The following is an 18356-nucleotide window of genomic DNA, read 5'->3' as shown; positions in this document are numbered from 1 at the left end:
CCTCCAAGTTTTGTAGCGGAGGGGAGTTTGATTTTGAGTGCTGCGTGTGGACCTTCGCAGCGCAGGGGTTGCTATTGGTCTAACAGGGCCCGCTATGCTTGCTACCGCTGGTGTAGTGCGCTGTTTTCTAACTACACTTCTAGTGAGTCTGGGTAGCACTGGCAGGTTGGGGCTCTCAGAGCTGCTGCTATCAACAGTGGGTACGGCAGGCTCACTGATAACAGAGGGAGGATTTGCCGGTTCAACGGTTGGCATGGCTTCTTCAGGCAAGGCTTGTTGAGGTTGCGGGACCGGATGATCTGGTACCACCATTGTTTCTGGTGGGTCCGGCTGTGGAAACGTTAGAACAGGTACCGCGATGGCCTGATTTATCTGAGTCCAGGACTGGGGAAAGTCACCAAGGACAGTATGGAACATCTTCTCCTTTTCCACCGGCGGGGAGATTTCTGGGGCCGTGCCCCTCTCTTTCAACTTATCGGGGCAGACCTTAAGGTGATCCCTGGATACCGCTGTCGAGGTCTCCCCTCTGTCCTTGCTGATGAGACAGACCTTAGTGTTGTCGAAGTCGGATGGCAAGATGGTATACGGTTCCGCTTCCCATTGGTCATCAAGCTTGTGTAACCTCCTCTTTCGTTTAAGCACTTGCTCACCAGGTGACAGGGGAATCGCAGGAGCGTGTTGATTGTAGTCCCTTTCTTGTTTCTGCCTAGCCTGGGCGAGACTTCTCTCCACACACTCCTGTACTTCGCGGTATCTTCGCTGCCTTTCTGTATCCCAATCTGCCTCCGGCGAGGTATCTTCGGGTACTAGGACCCCCATGTCCAGATCAACGGGTAACCGACTAGACCTTCCTCGCATCAGGTACGCTGGAGTACAGTTGGTGGAACTTACTGGGATGTGGTTGTACATATCCACCAAGTCAGGCAACCTTGTCGGCCACAGGTTCCGTTCCTCCACAGGCAAGGTCTTCAATAAATCGATTACTACCTGGTTCATCTTCTCGCACATCCCGTTGGTTTGGGGGTGGTACGGTGTAGTTCTGATCTTCTTACACCCGTACAACTGGCAGAATTCTTGGAACACTTCCGCTTCGAATGCAGGCCCCTGATCGGTCAGTACTTTCTCTGGGTAGCCATGGGGTCTACAAAAGTGCTGCTGGAAGGCCCTGGCGGCAGTCCTAGCTGTTAGATCCTTGACAGGCACAACCACCAAAAACCTGGAGTAGTGGTCCACGATGGTAAGGGCGTAGATATAGCCCGACCGGCTAGGCGTCAGCTTCACATGATCCAGCGCGACCAGTTCGAGCGGCCGTTTGGTGATGATAGGCCGCAGGGGAGCCCGTTGACTGTCACGGTCCTTCCTTCGCAGACTACACGGACCACACTCTCGACACCACTTCTCAATGGTTCTCTTCATGCCAATCCAATAGAACCTCCCTCGGAGCAGCTTCTCCAGCTTCCTCCATCCGAAGTGTCCGGCTCCATCATGGTAGGCTCCCAGAACCATGGGCGCATCTCGCCTTGGCACCACTATCTGCCACACCAATTCATGAGTACGTGGGTCGATGCTCCTCCTGCACAACTTGCCATCATGGATAAACAGTTTGCTTCTCCCCTTCCACAGCTGTTGAGTTTCTTGTGGATCATCTGGGCCAGGGTGCAACCCAGCCTGCGTCAAGAGTTCCTTCACCTGACGGACCGCGGGGTCACTATCCTGGGTTTCTGCCCATCCGTGGTGGGGCAGGGGATTCAGCGTGGCATCCGGTTGGTTCTTGTGCCTGTTCCTCACATGGTGAGAGTTCTGAGTGGCTTTGGGGCGATGGAAGGCAGGCAGCTCCACCTCTTCAAGGGCCTCCGGGTCTTCTCCCACTTCTGGTAGATTGGGCATTCGGGACAGAGCATCGGCATTGGCATTCTGGTGTCCTGCCCGATATTTGATGGTGAAATCATAGTTGGACAGCCGGGCCATCCACCGCTGTTCCAAAGCCCCGAGTTTGGCAGTACCCAGATGCGTTAGCGGATTGTTGTCCGTGAAGACGGTGAATTTCGCGGAGGCCAGGTAGTGCTTAAACCTCTCTGTCACTGCCCAGACGAGGGCCAGGAATTCCAGCTTAAAGGAACTATAGTTGTCAGGGTTCCTTTCCGTGGGACGGAGTTTCCTGCTGGCGTAAGCGATCACCCTTTCTTTGCCGTTCTGAACCTGGGACAGCACGGCTCCTAATCCCACATTACTGGCATCTGTGTACAGCACAAACGGTTGATCGTATTCGGGGTAAGCCAGTATCTCTTCTCCCGTCAGTGCCGACTTCAAACAGGTGAAGGATTCCTCCAGCTCTTAGTTCCAATCAAAGGGGGTTTTCCTCCCCTTGGTCTTCTTTGGTTGGCCCACCAGCAGATTTTGCAAGGGTGCGGCCTTCTTGGTGAAATCCTTAATGAATCTCCGATAGTAACCTACCAACCCGAGGAACTGCCGGACTTCGTGGAGGTCACTAGGCTTTGGCCAGTCCTTGATCACTGTGACCTTGTCGGGGTCTGGGGCCACTCCTTCAGCGCTCACCACATGGCCCAGGTACTGCACTTTAGGTTTGAGCAGATGACACTTGGACGGTTTCACCTTTAAGCCGAATTTGGACAGGGCTTCGAACACCTCGGCCAGGTGCTTCAGATGGTCTTCGTAGGTCTTAGAGAAGACAATGACATCATCCAAATACAGCAGCACAGTTTCAAAGTTCATGTGTCCTAGGCAGCACTCCATCATCCTCTGGAACGTTCCTGGAGCATTGCACAGTCCGAAGGGCATGTAGTTGAACTCGCAGAGACCCATTGGTGTCGTGAAGGCCGTCTTCTCCTTGTCCGCCTCCGCTACAGGAACCTGCCAGTACCCACTGGTGAGATCTAAGGTAGAGAAGTAGTTAGCAGATTTTAAAGCAGCCAGAGATTCCTCTATCCTGGGCAGTGGGTATGCGTCCTTATGTGTAATGCGATTCAACTGCCTGTAATCAACACACATCCTCATTGTACCATCTTTCTTTTTAACGAGGACTAACGGAGCTGCCCAGGGGCTACAGCTGTCTCTCACCACCCCAGCCTCCTTCATTTCCCGCAACATGTCCTTGGCACACTGGTAATGAGCTGGGGGTACAGGGCGATATCTCTCTTTTATGGGTCGATGATCTCCCGTGGGGATGTGATGTTGGATCCCTTTCACCTGCCCAAAATCTGAGGGGTGTTTGCTGAATACCTGCTCGTACTCGTGTACCACCCTGTAAGCCCCCTGTATTTGATGAGACGGGGTGGAGTCAGTGCCCACATGCAGTTCCCGACACCAGTCTTTCGAGTGCTCTGCAGAACCTTTGTTCTCCGCCACGTTTGACGGGACCAAGGGTTCAGGTGTCTGTATTACACTATTATTGACAGTGAACAATTTGGCGAGCGTGGTATACTTGGTTAGGTGGACCTCTTCCTCCCCACAATTGAGGACACGTACGGGCACTCTCCCCTGTCGGACGTCAACCACCCCCCGGGCTGTCAGAACAGTAGGCCTATTGTCTGAATATACAGGTTCCACCAAGGCCTGGTAGTCCTTACCCCTGAGGCCTATGGCTGCTCGACACCATATTAACATTTCACTCTTGGGAGGTATCGCGATGGGGTTTGAATCACTTACAGTGACACGACCAATCTCACCACCAGTCAGCTCTACCTGCTGTCTCTGCATCAGAGCTCTGATTTCCTTCTGCAGGGCACGTTGCTCACTGTGGCCAGCGTTTTCTGCCACCTGTTGCAACAAAACAATCACTTCTGCAAGACAATTTTCTATAACATTAGTACCAAGAGTCATCATGGGATTACATTCTCGACGATCAATATCTACAATCACAATCCCTTGGGCTTTCAATTCCACCCGCCCCACTTTGATGGTGACCTCCTTATACCCCACTTGTGGCAACGGCTGACCATTACTGGCGATTATGGTGAAATCATCGTCAGGGCCACGAGTAATATCAGCGTCCTCCCAATACCGTTTGTAGAGCACGTAAGGTATAGTCGTCACCTGAGAACCGGTGTCCAGCAAAGCATTCAAGGGGATTCCATCAATCACTACAGGGAGAACTGGTCGTCCTCCAATATACTTGGTTCTCCAATGCTGCGGGCCTGACCGTCCTACTCCTGGGGGTTGGCCCTTTGCCCCAGGGGTTACTCGTTTAAAGGACAGTACCTTGCAAGATGGCCCACCTGATGACAGCGGCGGCAGATGGGTCGTCCATCCTGGTGGAAGCGATCGTCGGGCCGGCTCCTGGTCGGCGGAGTCCTCCTCCGTCGCATCCAAGGGACATCCTCCGGGCTGGAAGCCAACTGGATCTTCTCTTTGGGGGCCTCCTGTAGGGACTGCACCGTCCGGGCCAGGGCAGCAACGCTCTTGGTTAGCTCTTGCATCTGGAGACGGAGTCCTGCAGGGGAGTCGTCCTCGAAGCTCTGGGCGTCGGCCTCCGCGGCAACTGGGGTATCCGATGCCACCTCCTGGTGGTAGGTGAGAGCGGGGCGCCTGGGTGGTACTGCGCGGCTGGGCTGTCGCTCCTGCAATGCCTGGATAGCTTTATCTTTAAACTGCGCAAAAGTCAAGTCTGGATTTTGCATGGCCAGGAAGTGCAATTGGCCCCGCTGGTGACTGCACAGGAGCCCCTCGATGAACCGCTCCTTCAGGATTTTATCCTCATCCTGCATGCTGCCGGGGTCACTCTGCTTAATGGCCCGCATCGCTTCCTGGAGATTAAGGGCATAGTCCCGTAAGCTATCCTGCGACCTCTGTTTGCATCCATAGAAAGTCAGTTTAATCTCTGTGGCAGTGCGAGTATCAAAGGTGGCTTTAAGCTTGGCAAAAATCTGTTGTGCAGTTCCTTTATCCTCAGCGGGCCAGGATTTCACTTCTCTCAGAGCCGCCCCAAAGAGTTGACCGGTTATCATATGGACCTTCTGAGGCTCGGTTAGGGGATAGAACTCGAGCAGGCTGCAGAGCCCTTCTTTAAAGTCAGTGAACGTATGCGCCTCCCCAGAGTATCGTGGGAGCCAGGCCGCTCCGGGCAGGTAGGGCATGGAGAAGGGCATTATGGCTTTCGCATTAGCGGCAGTGTCCGACTGGCTGATGGGGGCAGCGGGTTCTGCGGCAGCCAGTGGTGGTATTAGGGCCGCGGCTTCGCCCGCTGCGGGGACCGGAGCTGCCCCTGCGTCCGCGGCTGCGACCGCCACCTCCTCTCCTCCCGACTCGGACATGGCCGTCCCTTCCTCCCACTAACCTGCTGGAGGTCGGAGTTCCTCTTCCGGGATTGGCGTCTCACCGCGCTTTCCGTTCCGCGCTTCTTTTGGCCGATCCCGCCCACGTAGCTAAGGCTCCTCCCTCCGCGCGCGGCAATGGCGAATTTTGGCGGTAACTTTCCGCGGCAAGCAGTAGCACACAGTTCTCTCAATAAAGTACAGTTCAAGCACGACAGATCACAGTCTCTAGGCACACATGACCTGATTCTTCAGGCTTAAGTAGATCCTGTTCGTGACGCCAAGTTGGAGCGCCCCCACACCGCCGCAGGGCCGAGGGGTACCCGGAGCCGGGCCTCTGGGTCTCAGTCCTGGGGTTGTCACGGTGGCTAGACCCGGTCCGTGGCCCTGTCTGTCAGTGGGGGACGTCCGGTGCAATAAGTCGTGTTGTAACGGTGCAGTTGTGGGGTGCAGGTCGCGGTAAATAACGAGGACACCAGGTTGCAGTCTCTTTACCTCTTTACTGAAGATGTGGGAGACCTCAGTCCAGAGCGCTGTTAACTGGGTTTTCAGAGACCGGCCGGTCCAATGACACATCTGGAGCTCTCTTTACAGGTGGGAATCAGTATCTACCTTCTAGCGCTGTGTGTTGTAGTTCTTCCCTGCTGAGCTCCCGGGATAGTCCTCACAACTGTTTCTTTCTGTCTCTACTGTTCTTTCTCCGTCCTCCAGGTGATATGGTAGGACGCACCCGTATGACGGGGTAGGCCTGGAGTTCTTCCGGGACTCTAGAGTCGCCCCTCTCCCACAGCTGCCTCCGTTGTCTGCTTAGGTGTTAAGTGAGACAGCCAACCTGTAGTTAGCTGCCCTGCCGTGGTTTGCAATGTACGTAAAGTCTCTTACTTGCTCGGTGTTCCGGCCACCGACTGTTTGCGCCTCAGAAGGATGTTGCCTCGGTCTAACAGCAAGACCCCTTCTGGTATTTCTCCTTTTCTGTATTCCCGTTGTTTACTGGTTAGTTCTGCTCTGAGGAGTCTGCCAGGATCCCATCCCTGACAGGTCCTCTCACTAGCTCTTCCCAGCTACTTCTCCCTGTCTTCCTGTCCAACCCCCAGTTTTTACCAGAGTTGTGAGGAGTGGCCTACTAGATAGGACCACCCCCCCTGGTGGCCGGAGTGTGAAGTGTGGTGTGAGTGTACCTGATCAGAGAAACTCCCTAGTGCAATCAGACGCACCATAGCTCCCCGTAGTGGCGGAGCCACAGCACTGCAACAACCAGGACTCTGGGGTGCTGCACTTTCATCTGACCAGGTATCACAGACACCAATACATTTCACCGTCGGGCCTCCAGGGGGAGCTAAGGGTTCTATTCATTAGGCCACTCCTCACATACTGGTAAAACTGGGGGTCAGGCAGGAAGTTAAAAAAGAAAGCTGACTGGGTTGGAACCAGGCAACACCTTGTGGCAGAGGGTGTTGTGGGGGAAGATTCAGTAGGGTCCCTGTCAGGGGTGGGATCCTGACAGAGGCCTGGCAACTTGAGCGAACGTAACGGGACCGTGCCTGCTCAGTATAGCGGCGGTACCCAAGGAGGGATTGGAAGCGAGATAGATTGTGCTGAGTGAGAAACAAGATCGAAGCAAGAAGGAGAATACCAGTAGGAGTCGTGCTGTGAGACCGAGGCAACATCCTACTGAGGCGCACAACTGGCGGCCGGAACGCCGAGGGAGTATTACAATATTCAGCTTCAGGCAATACTCTAAACCAACGGCAGGACAGTCAGTCTAAGGCGGGCTTTCTCACCTAAATCACCTATGCAGTCTTGGGGGGCAACTTGTGGAGAGGGGCGACTCTAGGGTCCCGGAAGAGCTCCGAGCCTACCCGTCATACGGGTGCCGTCCTAACCGCAACATCAGGGAGGGACGGAGGATTAGCAGAACATCATCTAATCGAGTTGTGAGGGAACTTAAGAAACGGACACAACAGTTGTGGGGACTTTCCGTAAGCACAGCAGGGAAGGACCGCAACACTTAGCGCTAGAAGGAAGGCACAGATTTCCACCTGCTAAGAGAACTCTGGAGGTGCCATTGGACCGGCCGGACTTGCGCAGCCTGGTTATCCGGATTCCGGACTGAGGACCCAGAGATCTTCAGTAAAGAGGTAAAGAGACTGCAACCTGGTGTCCTCGTTATTTACTACAACCTACACTGCACCGCAACATCACTATCATATCTATCACTGTACGCCCCTCAGCAGGGTCACGGACGGGGCCTAGCCACCGTGACAACCCCAGAGCAGAGACTCAGAGGCCCGGTACCGGTGTAACAGGCCAAAGTAACCCCGTCCCAGATTAACCCCGGGTATAATTTGGCCTAGGCCAGAGTATACCCCGGGGTATAAACTGGCCTAGGCCAAACTATACCCAGGCATAAAATGGCCTAGGCCAAACTATACCCCGGGGTGTAAAATACCCTAGGCCAAACTATACCCCTCCAGGCCACATTATACCCCCCAGGGTTAGAGTGGCCTAGGCTACATTTAACCCTGGGTATATTTTGGCCTAGGCCAAACTATACCTAAGGATGTAAAACAGCCTAGGCCAAACTATAACAGGCCACACTATACCCTCAGGCCAGACTATAGCCTTTTACTGGTTGCTATGGGATTTTACATGGCCACTTTATCCTAGCAACGCCCTGGATACGGTTGGAAAAGGGGTTTATCTACCTTGGGGGCACCCTCACAGCACTGCGGGGAAGCCGGGGAACCCTTTTACTGGTTGCTATGGGATTTTACATGACCAATTTATCCTAGCAACGCCTTGTATACGCTTGGAAAAGGGGTTAATCTACCTTGGGGGCACCCTCACAGCACTGCGGGGTGGGTGGGGATCCCTTTTACTGGTTGCTATGGGATTTTACATGGCCACTTTATCCTAGCAACGCCCTGGATACGGTTGGAAAAGGGGTTTATCTACCTTGGGGGCACCCTCACAGCACTGCGGGGAAGCCGGGGAACCCTTTTACTGGTTGCTATGGGATTTTACATGACCAATTTATCCTAGCAACGCCTTGTATACGCTTGGAAAAGGGGTTAATCTACCTTGGGGGCACCCTCACAGCACTGCGGGGTGGGTGGGGATCCCTTTTACTGGTTGCTATGGGATTTTACATGGCCACTTTATCCTAGCAACGCCCTGGATACGGTTGGAAAAGGGGTTTATCTACCTTGGGGGCACCCTCACAGCACTGCGGGGAAGCCGGGGAACCCTTTTACTGGTTGCTATGGGATTTTACATGACCAATTTATCCTAGCAACGCCTTGTATACGCTTGGAAAAGGGGTTAATCTACCTTGGGGGCACCCTCACAGCACTGCGGGGTGGGTGGGGATCCCTTTTACTGGTTGCTATGGGATTTTACATGGCCACTTTATCCTAGCAACGCCCTGGATACGGTTGGAAAAGGGGTTTATCTACCTTGGGGGCACCCTCACAGCACTGCGGGGAAGCCGGGGAACCCTTTTACTGGTTGCTATGGGATTTTACATGGCCACTTTATCCTAGCAACGCCTTGGATACGCTTGGAAAAGGGGCTTATCTACCTTGGGGGCACTGTCGCAGCATTGCATGGAGGCTGGGGAACTCTTTTCCTGGTTGCTAAGCGATTTCAAATGATCAATCTAAGGTACTTACACCATGTAAAACCCTATAGCAAGCAGGGTGCCCCCAAGGTAGATAAACCCCTTTTCCAAGCATATACAAGGCATTGCTAGGATAAAGTGGTCATGTAAAATCCCATAGCAACCAGTAAAAGGGTTCCTCGGTGTAACAGGCCAAAGTAACCCTGTCCCAGATTAACCCCGGGTATAATTTGGTCTATGCCAGAGTATACCCGGGCATAAACTGGCCTAGGCCAAACTATACCCCGGGGTGTAAAATAGCCTAGGCCAAACTATACCCCTCCAGGCCAGATTATGTAACTAATCTGGGGTTAAAGTTGCCTAGCCCAATTTATACCTCTCAGCTCATATTATACCCCAATGAAATCATTTGCATTGAGTGATATACACAAGAATTACTTAATGCTTCAACATTTTATTGAGAAACCAAACTGACAATTCTTAAAGAGTACCTCCCACTATACAAAACTTTTGCCCATGGCAAAAGTAGTTGTAAAGGGGGGTATTTGTAATGCATATGCATTACAAATACCCCCCCATTTTATAGTTACCTTAGGGGGGCTGCCCGATTACCCCCCCTCGCTAACCGCCGCTGCCCGTCTCCTGGTAGACGGGGTCCCCCTCCTGCCGCTAGGTGGCGCTGCCTCTCCATGTGCCGACGTCACAGCCAGGCGCCATAGAGGAGAGCGGCACCTGGCTAGTGCCGTTGGAGCTTGTAGAAGTAGAGCCAGCACCACCTAGCGGTGGGAGGGGGGGCAATAATTTCTCATTAGCTATAAGTCACTTATCATGCAATGCAATTATCTGGGGCAACAAATCGCCCAACAGTCATTCTGTGTATTATGACATTTAGTCTAGCATGTCCTTGCTACCAAATTAACGTTTAAAGCTAAACACTGATAACAACATTGAAATGATCGTGCTTATTTTCAAGATACAGTGCATGTTCAGTTGTTGACTGCAGATTGAAGCTTGCAGGATATGTCAACCAATCCATGGAGTCACCGACGTTTGTGTAGATTATTATGTCGCAACTCAACAGATTCGCCGTGGTCATGATCTCTGCATCAGTTGCCCAGACTCCATCACGAGAGATTCCAGAGATGTTCACATATTCATTCACATTTTGGTTCAAGTAGTCCTGTAGTTTTTTTGTCAAGTCAGTTTTCATATGGTGGATGACTTTATCTCTGAGAAGGGAATGGTTGTCCTCTGTTCCTGTCAAGATGTAGCTGATGGCCCGGAAGAAGCAGTTTCCATCACCTTTGGTTTTATATGTACGCCGTGGTTGTTCAAGGTCTCGTCTGCATCCACAGTATACAACCTTACTAAACGTAAGGCCAAGAGTGGTGCTAAGATACTTCCTTCTTGAACTTGGTAGTAGGTTGAAAGCCTTAGTTTGCTTATTTTTCTGTGTGGCAGAGTCACTGGAATAATCATCATCGGATGGTGGAGAAGCCTCTTTATCCTGGTAAATCTTTAGGTTGCTGGTGTGGTATGTGTTGCTTAATATCTTGCCAGTTTTGTTGTTCTTAAGTTTTACTCGTCCCTTGGTCAAGGATTCCACAACTAAATAAGGTCCAATCCAGCGTGGTTCCATCTTTGAACCTATGCGTTGAATACGGCGCTGATTCTTGATATAAACTATGGTACCAGCAGTGATTTCTTTGTTGCTTTTGTGTCGGCGATCAAAGGCACACTTCTGGTGTTCTTGAGCAGAGTGGATGTTAGTACTGACGTCTGAGTGCAGCTTTTTAAGAATGCTTGACAGTGTATTTAGCACATCAGGGGTGGCATGATCTGAAATGGGCATGGGATCCACCGTATCATCTTTTGAGGGATTAAGGTCCATGGGAAGCTTGGCCTTCCGTCCATACATGACCTCAAATGGAGTAACCTTGGTTGAAGCATGCACAGATGTGTGATAGGCAAACAGAACACCAGGGATGAATTGATCCCAGTTGTTTCCTTGGTCATTGACAAGCTTACTAAGAGCTTCTTTAAGTGTCCGATTATCACGTTCCCGCTGGCCATTTGTTTGTGGGTGGTATGCAGATGAAATACGGTGATCTGTTTGAAAATGTTCCATCAGGTTGTCAATGATCGAGTTTACAAACTCTCTTCCCTGGTCGCTAATCAGAGTCTCCATACAGCCAAGGCGACAGATAACGGAGTACAAAAAATTTGCCACTGACTTGGCACTCTTATCTGGGACAGCTGTTGCTTCAGTCCATTTGGAGAAATGATCAGTGGCAGCAACTATATATTTGTTGCCATTTGATGTTTCCTGAAGAGGGCCAATCATATCAATCCCAACTAAGCTCCATACTTTTCCAGGCACTGATATACTGTTGAGTGGTGGAGCTTCCTTTGTGATTTTGGGATTTATAACAAAACATTTTTGACAGGCTTTCACATACTGGTGAACGTCATTTTTCATTCCCTTCCAGTAAAACCGGTCAGAGATTTTGGCTAAAGTTTTATCTCTGCCAAAATGGCCCCCAGATATTGGGTTGTCATGACAGGCCTTCAGGATATTTGGCAGTCGACTTTTAGTAAGAACCTCCTTTTCCCTATGATAAACAATTCCTCCTTGGGCTCGATATGGCTTTGCTGTTTGTCTAAACTGGGACTTGGCATTTGCACGTTTCTCAGGAGGTAGATCGTAGGTATACTGAGGGTACCTTTGTTCTGTTGCAGTGTAGAATCTCAAAAGCTGGTCATACAATTGATCTTCCATGGTTGTCAAAATTGGAAAAGATTTGGTGTCATAGAGAGCAGAGAGGTGTCATAGAGAACATACAAAACAAGTTATCATTAACTATGCACTGACAGGACAGCGCCATCTACTGTCAGTTCAGATCTGCACACTTTTCAACAAATAAGCAATAGGGTGAGAAAAACAGTGAAGTGATAACATTATGGCCTAGAGAAATACTATAAAAACTATTTTATACCCCCTGGTATAAAGTTTATCCCCCGGGGGTATACTATGGCCTAAGTCAGCTTTTGAATTTTTGTGCTGTTTCCTTCCTCAGTAAAAGGGTTCCCCGGCTTCCCCGCAGTGCTGCGAGGGTGCCCCCATGGTAGATAAACCCATTTTTTAAGCGTATCCAAGGCGTTGCTAGGATAGAATGGCCATGTAAAATCCCATAGCAACCAGTAAAAGGGTTCCCCACCCACCCCGCAGTGCTGTGAGGGTGCCCCCAAGGTAGATTAACCCCTTTTCCAAGCGTATACAAGGCGTTGCTAGGATAAATTGGTCATGTAAAATCCCATAGCAACCAGTAAAAGGGTTCCCCGGCTTCCTCACAGTGCTGCAAGGGTGCCCCCAAGGTAGATAAACCCCTTTTCCAAGCGTATACAAGCCGTTGCTAGGATAAAGTGGTCATGTAAAATCCCATAGCAACCACCTAAGGGGTTAACCACCTATCCTTAAGTGCTGCGAGAGTGCCCCCAAGGTAGATAAACCCCTTTTTCAAGCGTATTCAAGGCGTTGCTAGGATAGTGATCATGTAAAATCCCATAGCAACCAGTAAAAGGTTTCCCCACCCACCCGCAGTGCTGCAATGGTGCCCCCAAGATAGATAAACCCCTTTTCCAAGCGTATCCAAGGTGTTGCTAGGATAGAGTGATCATGCTATATCCCATAGCAACCAGTAAAGGGGTTCCCCACCCACCCCTCAGTGCTCGTCAGTGCCCCCTAGGTATACAAAGCCCTTTTCCAAGCATATCCAAGGCGCCAAGACAACGAGCTGGCACGAGCAGGGCTGAAGATTTCATGTCACATGTGACTATAGGGAGGGGGTGGGGCTTAGAAAGGGAGATCCCTGGCGTCACCAGAGGTGGAGGAGCTTGAAAAGGAGCAGTGCCCGATGGGAGGGGGAGCTGTGACCTAGAAGAATGAGCAGCTTTCCCTCAGCTTACCCTGGGGGGTATAATCTGGCCTGGAGGGGTATACTTTGGCCTAGGCTATTTTATACCCCGGGGTATAGTTTGGCCTAGGCCAAAGTATACCCGGGGTATAATCTAGCCTAGGCCACTTTAACCCCGGGTATAGTCTGGCCTGGGGGTATAATCTGGCCTGTTACACCGGGTACCCCTCGGCCCTGCGGCGGTGGGGGCGCTACATATGCGCCCACCAGACATAGGGGGCAGTATAATAATGACTACATGGCCGAGCAATGGAGTAAAGACAACACAAAGGTATAGGGGTAAAAAGAAGATTTTATTTATAGATGAGGTTATTATATATTATATATCATGTATATGTGTAAATTATTCATCTATCAGACTAAATCTATCTATGGGCCGTGTTGGTCCAGAGGAAGGCGAAAACCCCCTGTGAGGAATCGGCCAATTATCCTCATATTAGGGGGGAAAATTCCTTCCTGACCCCAAATATGGCGATCAGAATGAATCCCAGGATCAAGGGCTCATAGCTAATGTGTATACGTAAGTTTAATGTAAAAAATATATATGATTTAAAATTATTATTATTATATTATTATTATATACACTCACCGGCCACTTTATTAGGTACACCTGTCCAACTTCTTGTTAACACTTAATTTCTAATCAGCCAATCACATGGCGGCAACTCAGTGCATTTAGGCATGTAGACATGGTCAAGACAATCTCCTGCAGTTCAAACCGAGCATCAGTATGGGGAAGAAAGGTGATTTGAGCGCCTTTGAACGTGGCATGGTTGTTGGTGCCAGAAGGGCTGGTCTGAGTATTTCAGAAACTGCTGATCTACTGGGATTTTCACACACAACCATCTCTAGGGTTTACAGAGAATGGTCCGAAAAAGAAAAAAAATCCAGTGAGCGGCAGTTCTGTGGGCGGAAATGCCTTGTTGATGCCAGAGGTCAGAGGAGAATGGGCAGACTGGTTCGAGCTGATAGAAAGGCAACAGTGACTCAAATCGCCACCCGTTACAACCAAGGTAGGCCTAAGAGCATCTCTGAACGCACAGTGCGTCGAACTTTGAGGCAGATGGGCTACAGCAGCAGAAGACCACACCGGGTACCACTCCTTTCAGCTAAGAACAGGAAACTGAGGCTACAATTTGTACAAGCTCATCGAAATTGGACAGTAGAAGATTGGAAAAACGTTGCTTGGTCTGATGAGTCTCGATTTCTGCTGCGACATTCGGATGGTAGGGTCAGAATTTGGCGTAAACAACATGAAAGCATGGATCCATCCTGCCTTGTATGGAGCATCTTTGGGATGTGCAGCCGACAAATCTGCGGCAACTGTGTGATGCCATCATGTCAATATGGACCAAAATCTCTGAGGAATGCTTCCAGCACCTTGTTGAATCTATGCCACGAAGAATTGAGGCAGTTCGGAAGGCAAAAGGGGGTCCAACCCGTTACTAGCATGGTGTACCTAATAAAGTGGCCGGTGAGTGTAAATGTTTATTATATAAAAATATAAAAGTAATTTCTATTTTTCGGCTAATTTACGTTTATATTTGTGTCGACTATATTATTGTAAATCCAAAATATTATATTATTATTTTACATAAATTACATATTTTTTATTATAAACATAAGAAGCTACTTATTTATTCTATTTTACTAAACCTATCTATGGGCCGTGTTGGTCCAGAGGAAGGCGAAAACCCCCTGTGAGGAATCGGCCAATTATCCTCATATCAGGGGGAAAAATTCCTTCCTGACCCCAAATATGGCGATCAGAATGAATCCCAAGATCAAAGGCTGATATCTAACCTGTGTAATGTACCTAACCTGTGTAATATACCTGTCATGTAAAATAATATATGTTTCTTTACTTGGACTAATTATTATTTATAGGAACTATTTTTTCTTTTAAAGTAAGAACATTTTATTTTATTATAACTTTTTTGTGCTACTAGTGTGTGATTCTACTTATTAATCTATTATACTAAACCTATTTAAGGCCGTGTAGATCCAGAAAAAGGCAAAAAACCCCTATGAGGAATGGGCCAATTGTCCTCATATTAGGGGAAAAATTCCTTCCTTGACCCCAAATATGGCGATCAGATTAAATCTCAGGATCAGAAGCCGATCTATGTCCTACATCTATGTGCTGATATGTACTGTGTGCTATGTGTGTGCCTGTACTGGTGATGTAGTGTGGGGACCTGCACTGACCATGTAGTTTGGGTGATGTGTGATGGGTGCAATACTTACCAGGCCTGTGCTAAGGTGAGTTCAGGGATAATGGCCACTCCTTACATGCTGCTGCTCAGCGGCCCCAGGACTGAAAGGTGCGACTATTGTTCCTGAACTCACCAGATGGAAACTTAGCACAGGCCGCTCCTGGGGTAGAAGATCTTCGGGCTGGAGGGATGTTAGATGCCAGCCCAGGAGGTCAAGGGTCTGGGGCAGCAATGGCAGTGGTCCGGCATGAAGATGGTATAGAGAGAGATGATGTTGAATGGCAGCCGAGGTGACGTACAGCAGCAGAGACGTGAGGCATGGGTCAGGAGGCATGAAGTTCTGGGCAGTTGGCACGGGCTCATCCTGCAAGACATAAGAGGAAGACAGGAAATTTATCTACCGGATCTTATGTTATATTAGGGGAATGGTCTTTATAATGAACCATTCTGCTATATAACATCAGATACAATGTACTGACATAATAGGTGTCCTGTGTGTACATCGGTCACTCACCAGATGGTCGTGAATTCTTTCACAGTCCAGATCTTTTCATCCACCCAAGAAAAATAGAAACATAAAGTCACTGTCAGAAAAAGTGAAAAAAGGTAAGATCGATGATGATGATTACCACAATGAGAGAACAGCACCTGATGAGTGTTATCCCCAGAGGAGGAGATACTTACCGGGTCCAGCTTGGTGACACGTACGTAAATCCGGCCACGGGGTGAAGGAATGTGTGCTCCGGCCACTGCAGATGGTGGTTCTCCAGAACTGGCCTGAATGGTGTAAATGGTGGCTCTACTCTCCTTTCCTCCAGATCCTCCTAGCAGATGGTGGTAAAGAATGGATGCTCTCTGATGTTCCCCCTCACACCCAGGCGTGTCTGAGGGTCTTTGCGCAGCAGCTTCTTGATGAGATGTTTCACGTCAGCATCAAGCCAAGTTGGAAATTTTGGCTTCTCGTTGATGATGGATTTGAAAGCCATTTGCTTGGCTGGGCCGTTGTAAAATGGATATCGCCCTGCTGCCATCCTGGACACCACAATCCCCAGGCTCCACCAGTCCACTGCTGCGCCATACCGTTTTCTACGATGCACCTCAGGGGCCATGTAATGGAAAGTGCCCGTCACTCCAGAGATGTTTTTGGAGGAGGAGACGCCATCTTGGGCAAGCCCAAGGTCGATGATACGGATGTGGCCATCTGCATCCAACATGATGTTATCCGGCTTTATGTCACTGCAATGAAAGAAGAAAACAAAATAAGAAATCTGTCCAGTGATACAAGAGATGGAAAATGGGTCACTACAAAATACGGCAGAATAGGCGGCAGGACACCAGGGAAGCTGGGGGCCATATCTACAGCTTGTAAAGGGGACAGAGAGAAGGAGGAAAGTTCTGCTTACCGGTGGACGATGTTGTGTCCGTGGAGGAACTGGAGGCCACTTACCATCTCTGCTGTGTAGAATCTGATGGAGAGAACAGAGTGCAGAATCAATGTAATGAAATCCTTCTCTGGCAATCCCAAAATACCATGGCACCCTACCTCCTGCTTCCAGCACCCTAAATATATGCCCTGCCAGTGCTCCCCTAGCTGCACCCCGACCTCAGGTTTTTTCCCTTTCTCTTAGTTCTCTTTTAGGTACATTCTCTGCTTTCTCACCTCACATTGCCGATGTTCAGGCAGCCGCACATCCTGATCAAATCCTCCATGCTGCCACCGGACAGGTACTCCATGATGAAATATGCCCTGTGCTGAGACTGGTGTGCGGCATAGAGGTGGCACAGGAATGGGCAGTGTCTGGTCGCCAGGAGTATCCGCCGCTCTCTCAAGATGGTGTCCTCGTTGTCCCTTTTGGTGATCATTTTGACGGCCACGTTGATGTTACTGCCGGGGACAGATGCCAGGACCACCTGAAAAACACAAATGGAGAATACTTAGAAGGTGTCTGCAGGGGTGGAAGGATCTGGATTTTATAGTCCACAAGGCGCATGAGAAAACTGAGTGATCGCTCAGTCTGCTAGTGACCAGGACCATATAGAGGAGCAGATCTATCTATCAGAACAATGCACTGCCTGGGCTATGGAGAGGTCTTAATAAATATTCGTTATTTTAATATTTAGTTCATAAAACAATAATACACATGAAAATATTTAACTTTGTAATACATTTTATCAGCCAAATCGGCTTCTTTCTCCGCCAGGACTGATTTTTTATTTTCAAAATTCTATGTACCTGGGTAAACTCTGTATTTAGTGAAGACAGATTGTTACATTACTGAGGGGAGATGACAGTTGGTGCTGATAATATTCTGTGCAGAAGGGAGGGGGGAGGAGGAGGGAGGAGTTTTGCATTTAGCCCCTCCTCTCCACTACATAGAATATTATCAGCACCAACTGTCATCTCCTCTCAGTAATGTAACAATCTGTCTTCAGTAAATACAGAGTTTACCCAGAAATTGAGAATATAGAATATGAAAAATCAGTCTTGGTGGAGAAAGAAGATTTATCTGATTAGAATTATTACAAAGCTGCTTATTTTCATGTTTGCTATTGATTTATGAAATAAAAATTAAAATGACGATGACTTTTTAAAGGGTTTTCCTCTGTTACCATATGGAAATAAACAGAGTAAGCATTAGTAGAGGCATTGAGTTGGCATTAGTATGGTCCAAATATCATTGATTATCTAGATTTAATAAAAACACAGAGACAAATGTATGTACAATATGGCAGCGTGATAGCAGAAAAAAATAATGTCCCCTGCCCTCTACAGCTGTGACCCCTGAGATGAACCCTCCAGTATAGAAGAATACCAGGTTATAGCAGCACTAGCCCTAACTATGGTGATGTCTTATACCTCATCTCACAGAAGGACACTACAATGAGCAATAACAAAGCAAGACATGGCTGATAACAGAGAACAATACATGGGGATATATGAAAAATCTCAGATTTCAAATAAATAACAAATATGTAGGCCTTACTTTGCCAAAGGCGCCTCTACCTAGGACCTGGTGGATGTTGAAGCGGCTGATGTTAAGCCTGACATAGGGGCCGGATGATCCAGGGTCTCCGCTGCATCCAGGTGTTGGCTCCTCCAATCCCGCTGTTGTCTCGTCTCCTTTTCTTCTTTAATCTGGTCACGCTGTCCTCTTCCCTCTTCCTCTTCTCCTCGCGCCACTTCTCCTCGCTCCTCTTCTCGCTCTCTTCTCCTCGTCCAGTAGTCGCCATTCTCCGTAATCTCTTCCCGCCTGTAGACCTCGGTCCAATCACTTCA

General features: G+C 49.2%; 1 protein-coding gene across 1 annotated transcript in view; it reads right to left on the bottom strand.

Annotated features, from left to right (window-relative positions):
- Nucleotides 1-15903: 15903 nt before the first annotated feature.
- The window catches only part of LOC143798623 (protein kinase C theta type-like), a 1028586-nt gene continuing 1026133 nt past the window's right edge, over nt 15904-18356 (bottom strand). Inside the window, exons 2-4 of the mRNA XM_077281120.1 lie at nt 16740-16990; nt 16483-16545; nt 15904-16315 (exon numbers count right to left, since the gene is read on the bottom strand). Of these exons, the coding sequence (XP_077137235.1) occupies nt 15904-16315; nt 16483-16545; nt 16740-16942 (678 nt within the window). The 5' untranslated portion in view covers nt 16943-16990. The remainder of the gene's footprint in view (nt 16316-16482; nt 16546-16739; nt 16991-18356) is intronic.

The sequence above is a fragment of the Ranitomeya variabilis genome, chromosome 1 (assembly GCF_051348905.1).
Source record: "Ranitomeya variabilis isolate aRanVar5 chromosome 1, aRanVar5.hap1, whole genome shotgun sequence".
Taxonomy (NCBI): Eukaryota; Metazoa; Chordata; class Amphibia; order Anura; family Dendrobatidae; genus Ranitomeya; species Ranitomeya variabilis.
Note: the sequence above shows the minus strand (reverse complement) of the source record. Positions and strands in the feature narration are given on the sequence as shown.